The 19409-nt window shown below is 41.9% G+C and overlaps 1 protein-coding gene across 5 annotated transcripts in view; it reads right to left on the reverse strand.

Moving 5' to 3' along the window:
- Positions 1 to 19409, reverse strand: part of DNAH7 (dynein axonemal heavy chain 7) — a 244255-nt gene that overhangs the window by 132934 nt on the left and 91912 nt on the right. For all 5 annotated transcript variants that reach the window (XM_075934216.1, XM_075934215.1, XM_075934214.1 and 2 more), the window contains 6 exons: positions 17063 to 17172; positions 15719 to 15887; positions 13148 to 13250; positions 12910 to 13037; positions 9202 to 9414; positions 2488 to 2586 (listed from right to left, as the gene is read on the reverse strand). In XM_075934216.1, the coding sequence (XP_075790331.1) occupies positions 2488 to 2586; positions 9202 to 9414; positions 12910 to 13037; positions 13148 to 13250; positions 15719 to 15887; positions 17063 to 17172 (822 nt within the window). The remainder of the gene's footprint in view (positions 1 to 2487; positions 2587 to 9201; positions 9415 to 12909; positions 13038 to 13147; positions 13251 to 15718; positions 15888 to 17062; positions 17173 to 19409) is intronic.

The raw sequence follows: 19409 nt of genomic DNA on the forward strand, positions 1-19409 counted from the left end.
AGACAATGTCAACTTGTAAAGTTTAGTCAAATTAATTCATAGAGAACACTATTATTTCAAAATACAGGACTATGTAGCATTTTAAAGACTAACAAGATGGTTTATTAGATGATGAGCTTTCGTGGGCCAGACCCACTTCCTCAGATCATATAGTGGAAGAAAATAGTCACAGCAATATATACCAAAGGATACAATTTAAAAAGGGAAGGGTAGATATCTGTGAGTTAATAGTATTAGAGGTGATAATTGGGGAAGCTATCTTTGTAATGGGTAAGATAGCTGCATCCTACTTCAGAAGACATTCAAATCTGCACTTGAAAGGGAATCCTCTGAACTGGCATTCATGCTAAAATTCGACACTCTCCGCAGGGGGCTGAACAAAGACCCCAGCTATCTTACCCATTACAAAGATAGCTTCCCCAATTATCACCTCTATTACTATTAACTCACAGACATCTACCCTTCCCCACCTCTAATATCATTAACTCACAGGCATTCACATTCCTTCCCTCCCCCCCCCCCCACAGCATCCCCCTTCTGTTCTGAAATGTGATTTGTCCTTTTCATATGTGTTCATTTTTTTAATTGTATCCTTTGGTATATATGGCTGTGACTATTTTCTTCCACTATTTGATCTGAGGAAGTGGGTCTGTACATAGTCCTGTATTTTGTTTCAGCTACACCAGAGTAACACGGCTACATTTCTATCACTATTATTTCAGAAATTATAATCATGATGATTACTGGCAAACTTTAGTATTTTAGTCCTGAGGCAGTTTAGAGACTAACAAAAATATATAGTATCATGAATTTTCATGGGCAAAAGCTCATGATACCATATATGTTTGTGAGTCTCTATGCTGCCATAGGACTACTCATTATTTGTAAAGTTACAGAGTAACATGGCTTCCCCGTGAGACTTTTTAGAATTCTTATGTGCAGTCACAATTTTTTAAATAACATCATATTTAGTTATTTTTTAAAAAGGAGCAATTGTGCCCTCTTTTTGTCACCATGACCAAGAACATGGATAATCACTGATGTCAGAGAATCAACAAAGATATCATCCTGACCTGATAAATAATATAAATATACAGTAGTTTGCAGGTAGTATCAAAAGCTGACAGAGAAAAGTTTTCCCTCCCAACTCAACCACAGCAGAATCTTAGGGGAGAAGATGAAAGCTTTCCACTTAAAAACAATCACATTTCCTACCAGGAGAACGATTTGAGATATCGAGCTTCACCCAAGATGAAAAGCTCCTTTCCTTTGAAAGGTGCTTCCTCACATTCCCTCTGTATTAGTCAGCCATCTCCTTTGCTTGCTCTCCTGATCATGTGTTACAAAGAATCCTGCTTGCCGTCCCATGACATATTATAATATTGTGCCCTTGAATTTTATGATTTAGATAACTGAAGTTTAAGAAAAATATATTTTCTCTCTGCCTCAGTTTACCAGTGTTGTCCCCAAATTCCTAAAATAAGTGGCTCTATCACATTTTCATACCTCCATGAATTCCCTACCCTGAAAATGTCTCTGTCCTTTTAATTCATTCTAAAATACAGAAGTAACTGTTATGGACCAAAGTCTGAAAATGCTTCTTCAAAATGACACATACACTTATCATAAGCAGATACAATTATATTTTCATCTGTACTTTGAATAATTGCACACAAATATCCATTTCTGTGTGTGCACCAGTCTCTCACTTTACTACTACATATTAGCTCAGATTCTCTCTTCCTCATCCTGCCAGATAAGAATACCCACAAAACAGCGGGGCTCTCAGCTGGCATAAAAAGCATTATAGTCTGTGTCTGCTCCAACTGCAACTCTATGCTGATGCTAATCATCTCACAGATAGAGACATACGTGCTTGTGCACTCTATTAATTTTCATTTTGTGTTATCCCATAGGGACCACAGATAGCTTGTATAAAACAGAACAGCTTCCACAACATAGGAGCACAAGAGCTCCATGCTGAGAATCAGGCAGCAGGTTACAGCTAATTTACAGCTTCTCCCAACATAGTCCTGCACCAAGATCATCAGGGCAGGAAAGAATCTAGGCCACTGGATCTATTTGACTCTCTTCTCCATACATTACATGGTGAAACAATGAATTTCATCATCTAAAAATGGGGATGCTACTATTTACTTAGCTCACATGATTGTTTGTAAAGTATTTTGAAATCCTTGAATAGAAGTATGTATAAAGTATTATTATGTTATCATTTACATTTGGAAAATTTCATTGTCACCTTCCATTAGTCTAAATTATTAAAACCAGAAGCAGCATTTCTAAGGAGGAGGAGGACTAAATGCATTGCCAAGGGGAAAACCATTAAGGCTAAATTGTAAATTGCTCATAGGTACGATGAACATATTCCTTAGACTATTTTTTTGAGATCCTGACTTTATGTTAGTTAGATCAATGAGAAAACATAAAAAATCTTATTACACTACTACAAATACTTTAGCGTCTTACCTCAAAAAGTGGCAAATCGTGGGACAAAAACTTAGGCAAGTTTACATCTATAATGGATCTTAGTAGCAAAATTTCTTCATTCTCTGATGGATATTTCAGCTAAAAAGAAAATTCGACTGATGCACATATGTTTTTAATTTAATGTTATAGTTTCAGAAATTATAAATTTGTTTTACAGCTTGATTCCTGTTGTGCCTTTTTGCAATTATTCAGTGTAGGTTTCAAGTCCACTGACTATACTATATAAACCCAGAGCTGGATTATAATCTTACATCAAGCCTTTACAATCCAGCACTGATCTTATTGCTTGGGAATTGGCTGCCAATCTGCTTTCATATTGCTTTAACATTCTATTGAGAGGTGACAATATGAATTTGACTTTCACATTCTTTCTGTATTGGAAAATGCATTCTGGGATATGTGCCAATTACCTCCAAATATGGGTAACTTACTATCCTGCCAGGTAAAGTTAAAACATTCAATGCAGTGAACATTCTTACAACCCCATACTGTAAAAAGCTCTATTAAATTATAAAAAAATTTAGAGTGAATATATATGTACTTCTCTTTTGAACCATTATACATAGGTTATTTATTGTTTTTTCTTGTGTTTTAGGATATACATGTAGAAGATTTTTAAAAGATAAGCATGTTACTAAGGCAAAATATTAAAAAACAAATTTACAACCATGGACACCTACGTTGTGCCTGCACAATTTATGCACAAGATGTGGTGCTCATTTTGATTTCACATTAGGAGTGTGCATGTATCTGTTGGGCCAGCTCTAGTGTCCTCTAGAGCCATGGAAGATTATTAACCCTTTTTCTTCTTTTAGGGCCTGCTAATGGCCATTCCATGTTAGGTGACTCACAAGCAGTACCTCAGGAAATGAGCTTTGAGTTCATGGACATGATGACTCCAACACTGTTCTTCTAAATCTGGTGTCGTATTGGTTAATTCGATGACATAATGGGATGTAAAGGAATGCACCATTGAACAAATTGTGACCCTGCAGATATCTTGGATTGGCATTTGCATGAGGAATGCTGAAGAGCTCTTATGGAGTGAGTAGTTAGGATGGCCTGCAACTGAGCATTTGCCTGGTTGTAGCAAGCTTGAATACAGATGATTATCCACGTTTAGATCCTCTGGGTTGACCTAGAAGCCCTTTCATCCATTCTGCTACTGCTACAAAGAGTTCTGTGGTTTTCAAAAGGCAAGGGCATGCCTAACATCCAAAGAATGAAGCCACCATTCTTCAAAGTTCCTGTTAGGCTCCAGGAAAAAGACTGTGATGAAAATAGTCTGGTTTCTAAGGAATTATTAAATCATCTTAAATCATCAGGTCCTGATGAAATGCATCCCAGGATACTCAAGGAGCTGATAGAGGAGGTATCTGAGCCTTTAGCTATGATCTTTGAAAAATCATGGAAGACAGGGGAGATACCAGAAGACTGGAAAAGGGCAAATATTGTGCCCATCTATAAAAAGGGGAATAAGAACAACCCAGGAAACTACAGACCGGTCAGTTTAACGTCTGTCCCAGGGAAGATAATGGAGCAGGTAATTAAGGAAATCATATGCAAACACTTGGAAGGTAATAAAGTGATAGGGAATAGCCAGCATGGGTTTGTGAAGAACAAATCATGCCAAACTAATCTGATAGCTTTCTTTGATAGGATAACGAGCCTTGTGGATAAGGGAGAAGCGGTGGATGTCATATACCTAGACTTTAGTAAGGCATTTGATACGGTCTCGCATGATATTCTTATTGATAAACTAGGCAAATATAACTTAGATAGGGCCACGATAAGGTGGGTGCATAATTGGCTGGATAACCGTAGTCAGAGAGTTGTTGTTAACGGTGCTAAATCCTGCTGGAAAGGGATAACAAGTGGAGTTCTGCAAGGGTCTGTTTTGGGACCCGTACTGTTCAATATCTTCATCGATGATGTAGATATTGGGATAGAGAGTACGCTTATTAAGTTTGCAGATGATACCAAACTGGGTGGGGTTGCAACTTCTTCAGAGGATAGGGACATAATTCAAAATGACCCTAGCAAGTTAGAGAAATGGTCAGAGGTAAACAGGATGAAGTTTAATAAAGAGAAATGCAAAGTGCTCCACTTAGGAAGGAACAATAAGTTCTATACATACAAGATGGGAAGCGACTGTCTAGGAAGGAGCATGGTGGAAAGGAATCTAGGGGTCATAGTGGACCACAAGTTGAATATGAGTCAACAGTGTGATGCTGTTGCAAAAAAAGCAAATATGATTCTAGGTTGTATCAACAGGTGTGTTGTAAGCAAAACTCGAAGTCATTCTGCCGCTCTACTCTGCACTAGTTAGGCCTCAGCTGGAGTACTGTGTCCAGTTCTGGGCGCCACATTTCAAGAAAGATGTGGAGAAATTGGAAAGGGTACAGAGAAGAGTGACAAGAATGATTAAAGGTCTAAAGAACATGACCTATGAAGCCAGGCTTCATGAACTGGGCTTGTTTAGTTTGGAAAAAAGAAGATTAAGGGGAGACATGATAGAGGTTTTCAAATATCTAAAAGGGTGTCACAAGGAGGAAGGAGAAAATTTGTTCCTCTTGGTTTCTGAGGACAGGACAAGGAGTAATGGGCTTAAAGTGCAGCAAGGGAGGTTTAGATTGGACATTAGGAAAAAATTCCTAACTGTCAGGGTGGTCAAATATTGGAATAAATTGCCAAGGGATGTGGTGGAATCTCCCTCTCTGGAGATATTTAAGAACAGGTTAGACAGACATCTGTCAGGGATGGTGTAGACGGAGCTTGGTCCTGCCTTGAGGGTGGGGGGCTGGACTCGATGACCTCTCGAGGTCCCTTCCAGTCCTATGAGTCTATGATCTTTACCAGGAGTTCCAGATGGAATTGTCCTTGAAAATACTGTGTTTCTGACAGAAGGGCCCAGACTTCAGAGACTTTTCTGGCTGAGATGATCACTGCCAAAATGTGATCTTCCAAGAGAGAAGTAGTAGAAGGCGTGATGCTAATGGCTCAAACTGAGAGTTCATGAACTTTGACAGAATCAGCTTAAAGTTCCATGGAGTCTGTCTAGACCACTGAAAAATCAAAGTGTCATCTCATGGGAGAACACTAACTTGCCATTCACTAGCATGTAGAAGGCTGAGATTGCTGCTAAGTGCACCTGGATAGAGTCAAGGGCCAAAATCTGCTGCTTCAGATGGAGCAAGATGGCCCACAGAGAAGAACAAACTGGAGAAGGACCTCACTGAGATGTCAAAGTTTTACCCATATCATTTTGCCAAGCAGATAGCCCTAATGGGCTGTTTCATTCTACTTAATATGACCTGTTGACCTTGTTCTAAACAGGTTTGCTTCTCACCCTTGCCATCACATGAAGGGAGGCAAGGTTTGGATGAAGCAACTGACTGGGTCTTGTGAAATCAGGTTTGCATGGATCAGGAACAGAATGGTGATCCACAAGAACTTGTGGCCCTGGCATTCCTCACCCCCGAAGGGGTGGAGGAAAACAAAGAACTCGCTAACTATCTAACTAATTAAAACTATTTATAACTATTTACAAATACTACACTAAGAGAAACGGGAACCATTAACTACTTTAAGAGAGAGATCCGCTCCAATGACCGTCACAGGCAGTAAGAAGGAACTGAGGAGGGGGAGGCCGGCAGAGGTACTTATGCTCCGCTATAACGGCACCACTCCAGGGGGTGCGCTGCCAGCGCTACGGGTACCACTAGGGAAAACGCTCCGGAGACGCGGTGCACGTGGTGTGCACACCTGATTCAAATGGACATGAGCAACCACTCAAAGAATTCCTGCTTCAAGTCTTGAAGCAAAGATTCTTTGAATTAGACAAAGCATCCCACACATTGCAATTATATCTTCACAGGAAGGGTTGCAGGTTGGAGATACGCAGTTGAAAGCTACCATTTGAATAAACCTTTCTACCATTTTTACAATCTTTTTTATTTTGGGATAGTTTTTGTCTGGTCTTGCCTATCCCACTTGTTGATTGCTGACATAATGAAGGACCTGAGAGGAGGTGCAAGTACTAGTACTTGAATCCATTTGTTGGCAAATAATATTTCTTTTATGCCTTCTTGGGAGAGGGTGCTGAGAAGTTTGCCAGGGAACCCTGAATGGACCCAATATGTCATTAATGAGTAAAGTTGCTTTGGAAGGAGCTGCTGAAGACAAAATATTGATCAGTTTATGGGAAGTTTCCTTAAGTGCTTCAATTTCCAGCCCCAGGTTAGCTGGTATTTGCTTCAGTAGATCCTGATGCACCCTGAAGTCATCCTGCAGATGCGAGATATTGGGCCCTGAGACATCCTCGTCTGGGGAGGAGGAGGAGGCTTGCATGAGAGATGTTCCTTCCTCTTCCCCAGTCTTACTGACATCCAAAAGCGCCACATCCTGAATGTCAGTACCTGGAGTCAGGATGTGGTACTGAGCAGAAAGAACCAAAAGTGCACCTTTCCAAAGCCACGTGATAGGAATGGTGGTAGGGAGGACCTGGTACTAGGGGAAAACCCCAACGGTTCCAGTATGACCACTGAATAGGCTATGGCTATGCTGGAGAAGTGCCAGCAGTGGAAACTGCAACGTAGTCTGGTGGCACAAAGATTGGGTATTGAAGGTGATCTTTCGGTGGCACATAGGGATTCCCTTCAGACTCCAACAAAAAATCCCTCCTCAGTGACCACAACAGGAATGCCCCTCTCTGCTTCCCTATGGTATCGAAGATCGAGAGATAGGGAATGGACCAGAGACAGTCCCAACAACAATGGGATCAGGGCCAGCTTGCCTCTAGAAGGTGACAGGCAGTTCCTTCGAAAGAACTAAATGCTCAGTGCTCCTTCCTGCTTCCATCACTGGAGAGAGTGCTAGAGCCAGCCCAATAGATACCACTGAGGGAAAAATCTCTGGCAACAGCACACATGATGCACACACACCTATTGTGAAATGGATATATGCAAGCACTCTAAGGACAAACTTCACACTGCACACACAATTTTCCCTCTGAGGTGAGGATGAAAACAAGGTCACATTTGGTAGTTTTTAGTCACATTGCTTAATGCAAGACTGGTGCTCAGATACAATGGTGAGGTGGGCAGGATACATAACATTGAATAGAACTGAATAAAGTCTCATTCCCCTATGCATCATCAAATCAAGGTAAGACTGGTTTAGAGTCTTCTGTAGGCATAGGAGGTAAAAGAACCTACCGTATTTTCCGGCGTATAAGGCGACTGGGCGTATAAGTTAAAAGATAGGTTTTTGTCTTATACTCGCCGTATAAGACTACCCCCCTTTAAGAGGCCAACCGGCAGCGCCCCAGCGCCCCTCCCCTCCCCGGCTTTGCTCCCGGTGTCCCTGGTCTGCTGGAGACGGTCCCCAGCAGACCAGAGGCACCGGGAGCAAAGCCTCTGAGGACGCCGGCAGCGGGACAGCCGCGGCGCGTCTGGGCTGCCCCGCTGCCGGCTTCCCCCGAGGCATTGCAAAGCCGCGGAGGGGCTCGGGCAGCGGGGCATCCCAGGGCTGCCTGGGCTGCCCCGCTGCCAGAGCCCCTCCGCGGCTTTGCTCCGCGTCTTCCTGGTCTGCAGACCAGGGAGACGCAGAGCAGCTTTTCTCGCCCCAGAGTACACGGGCAGCGGGACCGCGAGGTCCCGCAGTCTGTGTCCTCCGGGGCGAGAAAAGCCCCGTTCGTACCTGCAAGTCAGGGACTGCCTGTATACCCGGCGTATAAGATGACCCCCGATTTTTGGGGGATGTTTTTTAGCATAAAAAGTCATCTTATACGCCAGAAAATACAGTACCAAAAGTGGACTGAACTAGTAAATCTGGCATTGCTGTTATAGGACAAGTTCATTGTGCATGAACAAAGATCCATGAAATTTGTAAGGACAGCAGCTAGCATAACAATCAGCAATGCCTGCCTATACTTACATAGAAGTATAGTTTGCTTTCAATCAATATGCAATTCCCATTAGTTTTGAGAGCTGTACAAGCACAAAAAAAAGTGATTAGTCTCTGAGCGTGTGTCTAAACTACATGGCTCCATCGATGGAGCCATGTAGATTAGGCTGATCGGCAAAGGGAAATGAAGCCGCGATTTAAATAATCGTGGCTTCACTTAAATTTAAATGGCTGCCACGCTGAGCTGTCCAACAGCTTATCGGCTCAACGCACTAATCTGGACGCTCCCGCGCCGACCTGAAAGCCCTTTATTGACCTCCCCGTTATGCCTCGTAGGATGAGGTTTACCGGGGAGGTCGATAAAAGGCTTTTATGTCGGCTGGGGAGCGTCTAGACTGCCCTGATCTGCCGACAAACAGCTGATCGGCAGAGCGGGGCAGCCATTTAAATTTAAATGAAGCCGCGATTATTTAAATCGCGGCTTCATTTCCTTTTGCCGAACAAACAAATCTACATTGCTCCGTCGATGGAGCCATGTAGTTTAGACGTATCCTGAATGCCCACAGGATATGTAAAATTATACCCAAATATATATGACTCCCCTATATTTTAAGAGTCATATTGGGTTTAGCTATTTATACAATTGACATTGACAAGACTCATACGGAAAAAAACCCTATTTGAAAATGTATGGAACAGCATGAACAAATTCTTCTTCTATGAACATAAAACAGAATTTTCTTATTCAAATACTGGATTCCAAAGAAAATGGAAGAAATATTTTACCTTCAAGTTGCCAGCTGCAGTAAGCACTGACTTCACAGCCCTCATTCCATAATCATAATGATGCTGGGAAGACAATTGCTCTGAACATAGACGATATGTAGCTACAATTTTCACAGATAGAGGTCGAGCAGTAACAAAACCACAGGAATACAAGACAATTTCCGCAATCATGGCATAATCAGGAACCATCATAGCAACTGTTCTAAAGAGAGCCTATCAAAAAGCATTAAAAATCACATCAGACAAAGTAACATACTATACTATAGTACTTTGTAAAACTGGGTTATCAAGCTCTGAAGCAGCTGCTGCCAATGTCATAGTTGAGCTATAGACTGGATTTACTGATATTATTGGTGTTCCTTCCTAAATAGGATCAAGATCTGTTGATATGCCATGAACTTACTGCTGTTTTTACTGTTCTATCAGGCATGTCAGGACATCTTTCACTTTCCATTCCTGCATAGAATTTTTTTCATCCCATTCTAACACTACATGTAAGAATTTGAAGTTCCTATTCTGCTTTGAAAAGAATCTGCAAACACTACATATATTCCAAATTTATTCCTTTTTGCTAACCTAAATTATCTGTAACTCAAATTTCAGTAACAAACATAAGCCTCAGCTTTCTCCCCTGATTTGCCAGTTCCTAGGGTTTCTGTAGCAACTCACTACTCTTAACCCCAGACACACACTTATGGGCGGTCAGTATTGTAGGCAAGGGAAGGCACACCCTTCCCAAAACTGCCTATATAACTGACTGCCTAAGGCTGGGGCCACTGCCAGGGAAGGCTAGAACTAAGGTGCAGCAGCCCAGCTTCCACCAACCCCTGGGGAAGGCTGGAACCGTGGTGCAGCAGCCTGGCTTCCCCCGACCCTGAGGAAGGCTGGAACCGTGGTGCAGCAGCCTGGCTTCCCCCGACCCTGAGGAAGGCTGGAACCGTGGTGCAGCAGCCTGGCTTCCCCTGACCCTGAGGAAGGCTGGAACCGTGGTGCAGCAGCCTGGCTTCCCCTGACCCTGAGGAAGGCTGGAACCGTGGTGCAGCAGCCTGGCTTCCCCTGACCCTGAGGAAGGCTGGAACCGTGGTGCAGCAGCCTGGCTTCCCCCGACCCTGAGGAAGGCTGGAACCGTGGTGCAGCAGCCTGGCTTCCCCCGACCCTGAGGAAGGCTGGAACCGTGGTGCAGCAGCCTGGCTTCCCCCGACCCTGAGGAAGGCTGGAACTGTGGTACAGCAGCCTGGCTTCCCCCAACCCTGAGGAAGGCTGGAACTGTGGTGCAGCAGCCTGGCTTCCCCCAACCCTGAGGAAGGCAGCCTAGCTCAGCATCTTGGCTGCCGGGGGTGGGGGAAGTGGGGCCACGGTGTGGTAGCAGTTTTCCCCGGCTGTTGGGAAGTGCCAGGCTGGGGGCTCTCCATGTGACCAGGCAAGATCGGGCGAGGGGTGAGCAGGGCTTGTCTCCAGAGGCACGGCCTCGGGCAGAAGGGGTGGGCTGGGTTTTGCCTTCCCCAGCTGGGCTTTCACCTGACACCCATGGACACACTCCAACACCTCCTGCAATAACCTAGATATTTCCTGGTTGGATGTTAACACGGATTTTAAGATAGCTTAATAGAGAAATTCCACAACCCACATAGCTCTTTGATTCTGACATCATGTTACCATGATATTATTTATGAAACCAACAGTGACATGCAGAATAACATCTGTCTCTTACTTTACAATTCGTATCTTCCTGCTTCGGAGAAGAACACGTGGACTGAAGTACTGAACCCCAGGGATATCAATAGTAAAACTATCTTTAATTTCAGTGTGGATTTCCCAATTGGCTCCCACAGACTAAAGTGGCATCCATCCTCAAACTAAATAAAAGCCTGTTTATATTTAGAAACCAAGGTTTTTGAAATATAGTAAACAGTAAAATTATTTCTGATTCTTAACTTGCTATTAAAAGCACAGAATAGAAACTGGTTTGCAGTCCCTCACATAAACACTCAGGCTTCCTGTATAACAATCAAGTACCTTTCAGGGAAGTAACCACCACCAGCAAGAACTATTTTAAAACTCATTATTTACAAATATCATTTGCATCTTATGAGAGGTGAAGTGTTCCTCTTTCTGAATTTTCAGCATTCTGGACTAAGCAAAATATGCAGCAAAATTTCCTTTTAAATATTTTGTTTCTTCTTCAAAAGAGCTGCTAATACATTGTGGCAAACTGAAGGCAGTGGGCTGCAGAAGTGTGGTGGAGGGCAGTTATACGAGTAGTTGGGTGTGAGGGTTTATGTTCCCTGAATAGCATGCCAGAGACTGCTGCTCAGCCATCTGGTCAGGCGGGCACCTGAAACTTATTAGGAGATGGCCTGCAACACAGATGGAACAACTGCCGCCAGTAAAGGCCTGCTGGCCCACTATAAAAGACTTCTCCAGTCCAGCCCTCTTCTCCTTCCCCTGTCTTGCCTGAGGGGAACAGGAAGCAGAGTGGAAGCAAAAACTACAGGTGGCAAGCAGAAGTTTTTCTTCAAGATGCCAGGGAGGAAGTACTGAGGGAGCAGTTGGGGAACTGGCCCAAAAAGGGGCTGCTATTTAGTGGGGATAAAGGCAAGAGCCCCCTAATAGCTGCCACATAGGGCCCTGGGCTGGAACCTGGAGTAAGTTGATGGGACCGGGTTACGCCCCCAAACCTTCCCCTAGGCCAGTGGGCTGCTAGCAGGGGGAAAGGACTTTGGACCATAGAGGAGTTTTTTCCCTCCAAACTAGATAGTGGCCTATGATAAAAATGGCTCATGAAACAGGGTACAGAGGCAGTAGCAGGGTCACTGCAAACCTCTGAGGCACACAAAAGCCCACCAGGAAGTGCAGGACCCAGGGGGCACACCCCGAGCTCCACCACAACACTGAATTGTAAATTAGCAACAAAATGTCAATTCAGTGAAAAACACCAATTCAATAAAAACAAAATGGTTACCCAAATATATAACAGATTCAACAAAACATTGGTCAAAACACAGGCAGGTCTCTCCACCTCCCACCCTAGGGACAAAGAGGCACTATGCCAAACACTCTGCTTCCCTACCTGCCCATTATTTTAGCCAAGGAGAATCTCAGCACCATGGCAGTCTCCCTCTTACCTCCCCTGTTGCTCCAAGCCATGGAGGCACAATGCCAGGAGCTGTGATTCCCTGACTTTCTATTAGCTATGGGGGATAGGCAGCTCCTCTCTCATAAACCCAGGAGTTACGCGTTAATTTCACAAGTGAACGAAATACCTTCCTAGAGGGCAACTGGGAATCTGGAAAATCCCATTTTTGCTCTCCTGCAGGATAATTTTCTTGAAATCCTTTTCCACTGAAATGTCATGATTTTGGTGATTCTGCTCTGAGACAAATTTTTTTCTCAAAACCAACATTTTTTCATAAAAATTGATTCCCCCATTGTCTTCCATCTGTACATATTAGATCCTTCTCTAAATTATCTCTTGACATTGATGATTATTCTAATTATTATGTTATCTCTAATTTTTAGGTTAATTTTTCTTTTTATTTCTTTTCAAGGAAGGAGCTAAAAATAATGGGTAAGAATGAGTTAAGAACAGTAGAGGTTAATTGGTTAAATAGTCTTAGTAAAGTATGTATTTGAGAGCATTACTTCTGTATTTACTTCAAAAGTGAGAAACTAAAAGTGTAATAATTACTTAATTATTTTATACAGTACCTTAAGATTATCTGGAAGCTCTGAACGTCCAGCATAACCTGGATTCATGGTTATAAAGACAGCACACGTGGGGTTCAGTCTCAGTTCAGTTCCTTCAAATACTAGTAAATCAGACCCTGTGTTGATACCTATGGACAAATGAGAATTAATGTAACTTTAATTACTAGTCAAATTCTACTCTCTCTTACTTATTGTATTCATATTTAGCATGGAAGATGTGACTAAAGGAATAAATTACCTCTTTGGATAGTAAGAATTTGCTGAGCAACAACAGAGAGTACTTCCAAATCAATTCTGTTAAATTCATCAAAGCAAGCCCATGCTCCACAAGATAACAAACCCTAGAAGGGTACAACAGACAAACTATTCATTCATATTCATTATTTATTTTCAATGTAACAAAAACCACTGAATGATGTTTTTAACCACTGGTTTTCTTAAAAGAGTAACTGGTAGCCTTCTGATTTCATTACAAAAAGCTGTTGAGCCAGTTCTGTAACCTTTTGTGACTGCAGTCAGAGTTTTGAGTTGGTAAGGATTACCTGAATGATGTATAAGTAAAAATATGTATTTACATTGATGACTATATTCATATATATTCATCATACAAAGATGACCATACACAAGCTTTGGACATGCTAACAACTAACCAAATTCACAATACAAAATAGTATGGTAGCACTCTAAACACTAACAAAACATGTAGGTGGTATCATGAGCTTTTGTGGGCACAGCCCACTTCTTCAGATGACTGGAGCTATTTATTTTGGTTCTAGACATGCAACACTTGGGTCATCTGAAGAAGTGGGCTGTGCCCACGAAAGCTTATGATACCATCTACATCTTTTGTTAGTCTTTAAAGTGCTACCATACTATTTGTTGGGGTTTTTTTAAGTTTATCCTGTTCAGACTAACTCGGCTACCCCTTTGAAGCAAATTCACAATGCATATAGAAACATCTCCCAGAAGCATTACACTGTAAAAGATATTAACTTGTCAGCCAATCAAAACAACCAAATGAAACAATATCCCAATCTAAGCCAAACACCTATCAAATTGTGAAGGTCAGCATATTTTGACTATTTTGGACAAGGAAGCAAGTTCCAGCTACAATGGGTCTGCTTTTCCTCAGGGAGCCACATATTCCCAGGGGCTGGCCTGGGGAAGGGGGGGGGACTGCCCACCCACTAGCTTCTCCCCGCAGCCGGACTGGGGATGAAGGGGACTAAGAAACCTGTCCAATGTCTTCTGCCTGTGGCCAGCCTGTGCCACTGCTCCCCAGGGGTGTCTGGGTGGTAGAGGCCATGCTGCAAGCTAGTGGCTGCTCCCTGGGTCTGGGGCACTTGTTGCCTCACTGTGGTCATTCATGAGCATATTTGTCCCTGCTATCACAGCCCTCCCTTTCTGTCTGAAGGGAAACAATCACATTCCACGCACATCCCATTGTCCTGGCGCAACCAGACTCTGACGTTGCTTTAAGTTATGATAAGAGGAATCTTCATTCCAAATTTGCTGGAGGAATTTAGGAGGAGTTCTTGAACTAATGGACTCTCAGTCAGATGCACAAACTATCTCAAATATATAGTAGACTGTGTACTGAAAGAACTTTTCCCAGCTATTTACTAAATCTGATTTTCTTAAAAGGGTAACTGGTAGCCTTCTGATTTCATTACAAAAAGCTGTTGAGCCAGTTCTGTAACCTTTTGTGACTGCAGTCAGAATTTTGACTAGTTAAGGATTACAGAATTCATCTAATTATTTATACTTAAAAGATGGAAGCAGGCGAGAAAGCCCCGTTCGTAAGTTGGATCCGCGTAAGTCGGGGACTGCCTGTACTCTATAGGCCCCGGGGGCGGGGCTGCCATCCAGAACACTCCAGCCTCACTCCTGGGGAACCCCTGACACCCCACACTGCTGCCTCTCTTCCAGAGGCAGCAGTGCAGGGTGCCAGGCGGGAGCTGGTTCACAAGGGGAGCCAGTTTAAAAACCAGCTCCCTTCGTGGACCAGCTGCCTGCCACCCTGCACTGCAGTAGCCCCGTCCAGGAGTGGGGCCGGAGCTCCCAGACCCACCACGAACTGGAACTACTCCTAATACACTTTAAATGCATAGCCACAGAAGAGGTAGGTCCTGGACTGAGACATGCTGCTGGCCAGCCCGCTAATAAAATTACTCCTGGGGTGAGGGGAAATGCGTGTTGTCTATAGCATTAACTTATAAGCTTTTGCTTATTAATTAATCTGTCAATCGACTAGACTATTACATCCCTAGCCTGAACTAGCCATTGGATTTTACATCTTTTTAGCAGTGTAAAGTAGCTATAAAGTGAATTAAATTATGTTTACACCCTCTTCTCACAATACAAGTTCTTGGCATAAACTGACGACATTAATAGACAGAAGGTGTAAAACAAACAAAAGGTAGTACTTCTTCACACACACTCAACCTGCAAAACTCCTTGCTGCCGGGTTTTCTGAAGGCCAAAAATATAACTAGGTTAAAAAAAAGAATTAGTTAAATTCATGGAAGATAGGTCTACCATGAACTTCAGTGAAAGTAGTCAGGAATGCAATCCTATTCTCCAAGTGTCCATAAACCTCTCCCTGCAAGAAACTGGGGCTTGACAACAGGCAACTGAGCACTCAAAACATCTGGCATTGGTCACAGTCAGAAGACAAGACACTGGATTAGATGGGCCACTAGTCTAGCCTAGTATGATCAATTTTATGTGCAATACCATTTCACATGCCAGAATGAAATAAAAAGGCTTTAGTGTAAATGAAAATATGGCCATCGAAATTATTCCAAACCTTAAAGAATTTTCCTAATGCAAGGTAATCCAATCCATCAGAACAATTGAAAACCACACATTGCTTTGCTACAGCCTTTGCTAAATCTTTCGTAGTTTCAGTTTTTCCTGTTCCAGCAGGACCTTCAGGAGCACCGCCTAGATGAAGGTGAAGTGCTCCAAACAGGGTTCTGAAAAAAAACCCCACAGTTGATGAAAATGTGCCATTTTCCATACTATCATTGGTAATACACATCTTTTTTCCAGCTATTCCAGCATTTACAGGAAACTTAAACAGCTATTCAATGTCTGTGCTTCAAAGCAATGAAAATATACATGTGAAATAAATCCAGAAAATGTTACTGGAATTCCTTCCAAAATATTCTTTACTACAGTTCTGGAATTGCTAACACTACAGCCATATATGAAGTAATCTACTCACAATTCAAAATGCTGTTTCTTTCTAGTAACCTTCCAAATCTCAATATTATAACATAAAATGGGGTAACAGAAAGAAAAGTGATGTAATACATTATACCAATGGATTAAAATATTTTTAATCTCAAATTTGTTCTGTTTATTTTGATTTGCAGGGCAAAATAGCACCTAACACACTTTTCCTTAGCTATATTAGCTGTGAAATGATTATAGTAGTAAAAAGTCTCAAATATATTTTTTGTTCAGTAAAATCACTAAGTACAATGAAAGCTTTGTTATCTGACACCTGTTATCCGGAAAACTTTGTTAAACAGTATTGCCCCCACAGCCAGCTGTTGTGGGACTTCTGAAAGCCAGCTCTGTCGGCTGACATCATCAGCAGGTGCCTTCTTCTCTCCTCAGCCTGCGTTAAGCTGTTCGAAGGCAGATTTTCCAGTAGGGGGCAAGGGCAGAGCAATAAGCTTTGTTATCCTGCACATTCAACTAACTGGCAACCCCCATTCCTCATGAGCACCTGATAACAAAGCTTTCACTGTACTTATAAGGCCCTCATCACAGTAATATTTAGAATACCTAGGTCCAAGAAGAAATGACCTGAAGCCATAAAGGAAAAATGCTGAATGAGAGACAGACATTTTTATAGTTACTTTTGTGAGCACATTTGTTCTTTAAAACCGGAACCTATAGACTATGTGTTCTCAAAAGACTTTCAAAAGGTGAATTATACCACAATCAAATATTAACACATACCCTGATTTAATTAATAAACAAAAAGCATAGCCTATCATCTTGACTAAAAAGAACAATAGAAAGAAGTAATAAAGTAGAATCATCCATTGTATTTTGGGAGACATCTATTCTGGAGTCTCAAATTAGTTCAGTAACATAAATTCATGTCTTTAACACATTCACTAATTTGTAGTTTTACCTGTAGCATCTGTCTGTAAGTGGAGTAATAACCAATCTTGGGGTATTGCCAAGATATTCATACCCATATGGCAAACCAGCATTGATCATTTTTGTTTCTAGTTGTCCTTCCTAAGGGAATAACATATAGATGTTATATAATGCAATAACTGTAGGGTAAACTGAGGCAGCCTGGATGTGCTAATAGGCCCCTAAACAGCATGACTGCATCCTGGGATTAGACATGGGAACACCACAGTCAGGATAAGAGCTGCAGACAGTAAGATGACCCTGGGCACCATAGCAACCATATTCTAAAACACTCAGACAGAACCCCAGTTGGTAACGTAACACATTTTGCTGAAGATAACATTCATAAAATGTGCTTAGCTGTCTTGTATCGCTCCTAGATAATGAGCCTGAGAACCAAGCGCTGCACCAACTCAAGGCCATACCCGCCTGCTATAAAAACATCATCATCTATGCAGACTAAAATGTTATTACTGTTTTGCTGACATGTTTTGGCATTTGAACAGTAACTACCTGTATATTAATTAATGAGTTGTTACTTTGCAATGGGCGGAGATATTATGTAATCTTTAGTAGTTCTATTGGCTTATGTGCTCATTTCGTCTTGCTGCTAGACCTATCAAATCATTTTTCCTCCATCCACCTGCTGACTATATAACCTATTGTATTGTTTGAATTAACCAGTGTTCACCAGGGTAACCCCAGTGTGTCACTCCATCAGCTGGTGTATAATAAATCCTCTGCTTGTTTTCACCTGCATCCAGAGGGTCCTTGATTATTTCCAACAATAACTAAAATAAATAAAACTACCCAGGACTACTCTTTAAGGCTCCGTCTACATTGTAGCGCTATTTTGGGATACTCAATGTATCCCAAAATAGCTATTCCATGTCTTTTGAGCGTTCACATTATTTCAAAATATAATGGGCTCACTATTCCAACATTCTTGTAAATCTCAATCCACAAGGAGTAAGGGACATTTTGGAATAGCGATTTATTTTGAAATAAGTGCTGTGTAGACAGTGCCAAATAAGCTATTTTGAAATTCACTCGAAACAAGCTATGCAATTTGTGTAACTCAAATTGCATAGCTTATTTTGAGCTATGGATAAAGTGTAAACGCACCCTAAATGTGCAGCTTGATATTAGAAACTACTGATCAGATCACATAGCTTACGGTACATAAATGAGATTAGCAGATTTTTATCTCTTGATCCTCTAAGTAACAATCTCTTTAGGGTAGTGATTTTCTCTTATTTCTTTACACAGCATGTGTCATCATGGTGGCCTGGTACCGACTGTGGGATCTTGATACTACAATAACACTCATTAATAAATTTGAAGACAGACAGTAGTGTGACACTTTGGGTTACTTAGGAATAGAGGATGAATAACCAACACCTGACTAAAGCATGAGGGAGCCTTGTCTGTTCTCACCATGCAAAACTTGCCCAAAACTGCCAGTTGCTAGCAACACAAGCACTCCAGGTTTTACAAGCCCCACTCTTTCTTGCTGTAGGATAGCAATTCCACATCCCAGTCCTTAGGCCTCCCAAGTAAGTCAGTTAAGGCAGAAGAGAGACAATCCATGACTAAATCTCTGGACACATCCACCAGATCTCTGATCTGGCCCTGAGACACCGGGTACTCCAACCTGTTTGTACGATCTACTTTGTTGTGCTTACATACTCAGGTTACTCAACTTCTGGATAGCCACAATGCATACAGATTTGCTGCCTACTTGGAACCCATACTTCCCAGTTCACAAGTCTCCTACTCCTTAATACAACACTGACCTTAGCACACAGCATTTAGTCATGTGTATAGAAGAAACCAAACAGAAGTTTATCTGATATAGCTTAAGATAATTCAAAGAGAAACAAATACAAGAATTGGAAACATATGGTTACAGATTATATAGAAATATAAAATGAAGTCTAGCATCTATACAACTTCCTTTCCTGTCTAATAAAATATTTCTTACCCAATATTGCCTATAAAGCTTGTCTAATCAGGAGAGCTGGGATCCATGTTTCATTAGCTACTCATACTGTCAGTGTGGCTTTTATAATGGATACCATCTTGTGCCCTCCTTTCTATTATATAGTCGTTTTTCATAACCATCTTTTTCTTGGGCTCTTTAGTGATTTGTAAATGCCCAAGCACCTGTCAAGATTGCCAGTATTTGTAGAGGCTGAGTCAAGAGATGTCAATTTTTCTCATATTTGACAGCATTAGCTCTGAAAGCCACACCACCTAAGGTGACTGGTTTCACTCCCAGCAGCTTTGGAACATAATATTCTTCATATGAAATAACTCTTAAAATATTTTCCATATAT

This window comes from Pelodiscus sinensis, chromosome 7 (assembly GCF_049634645.1).
Source record: "Pelodiscus sinensis isolate JC-2024 chromosome 7, ASM4963464v1, whole genome shotgun sequence".
NCBI lineage: Eukaryota > Metazoa > Chordata > Testudines > Trionychidae > Pelodiscus > Pelodiscus sinensis.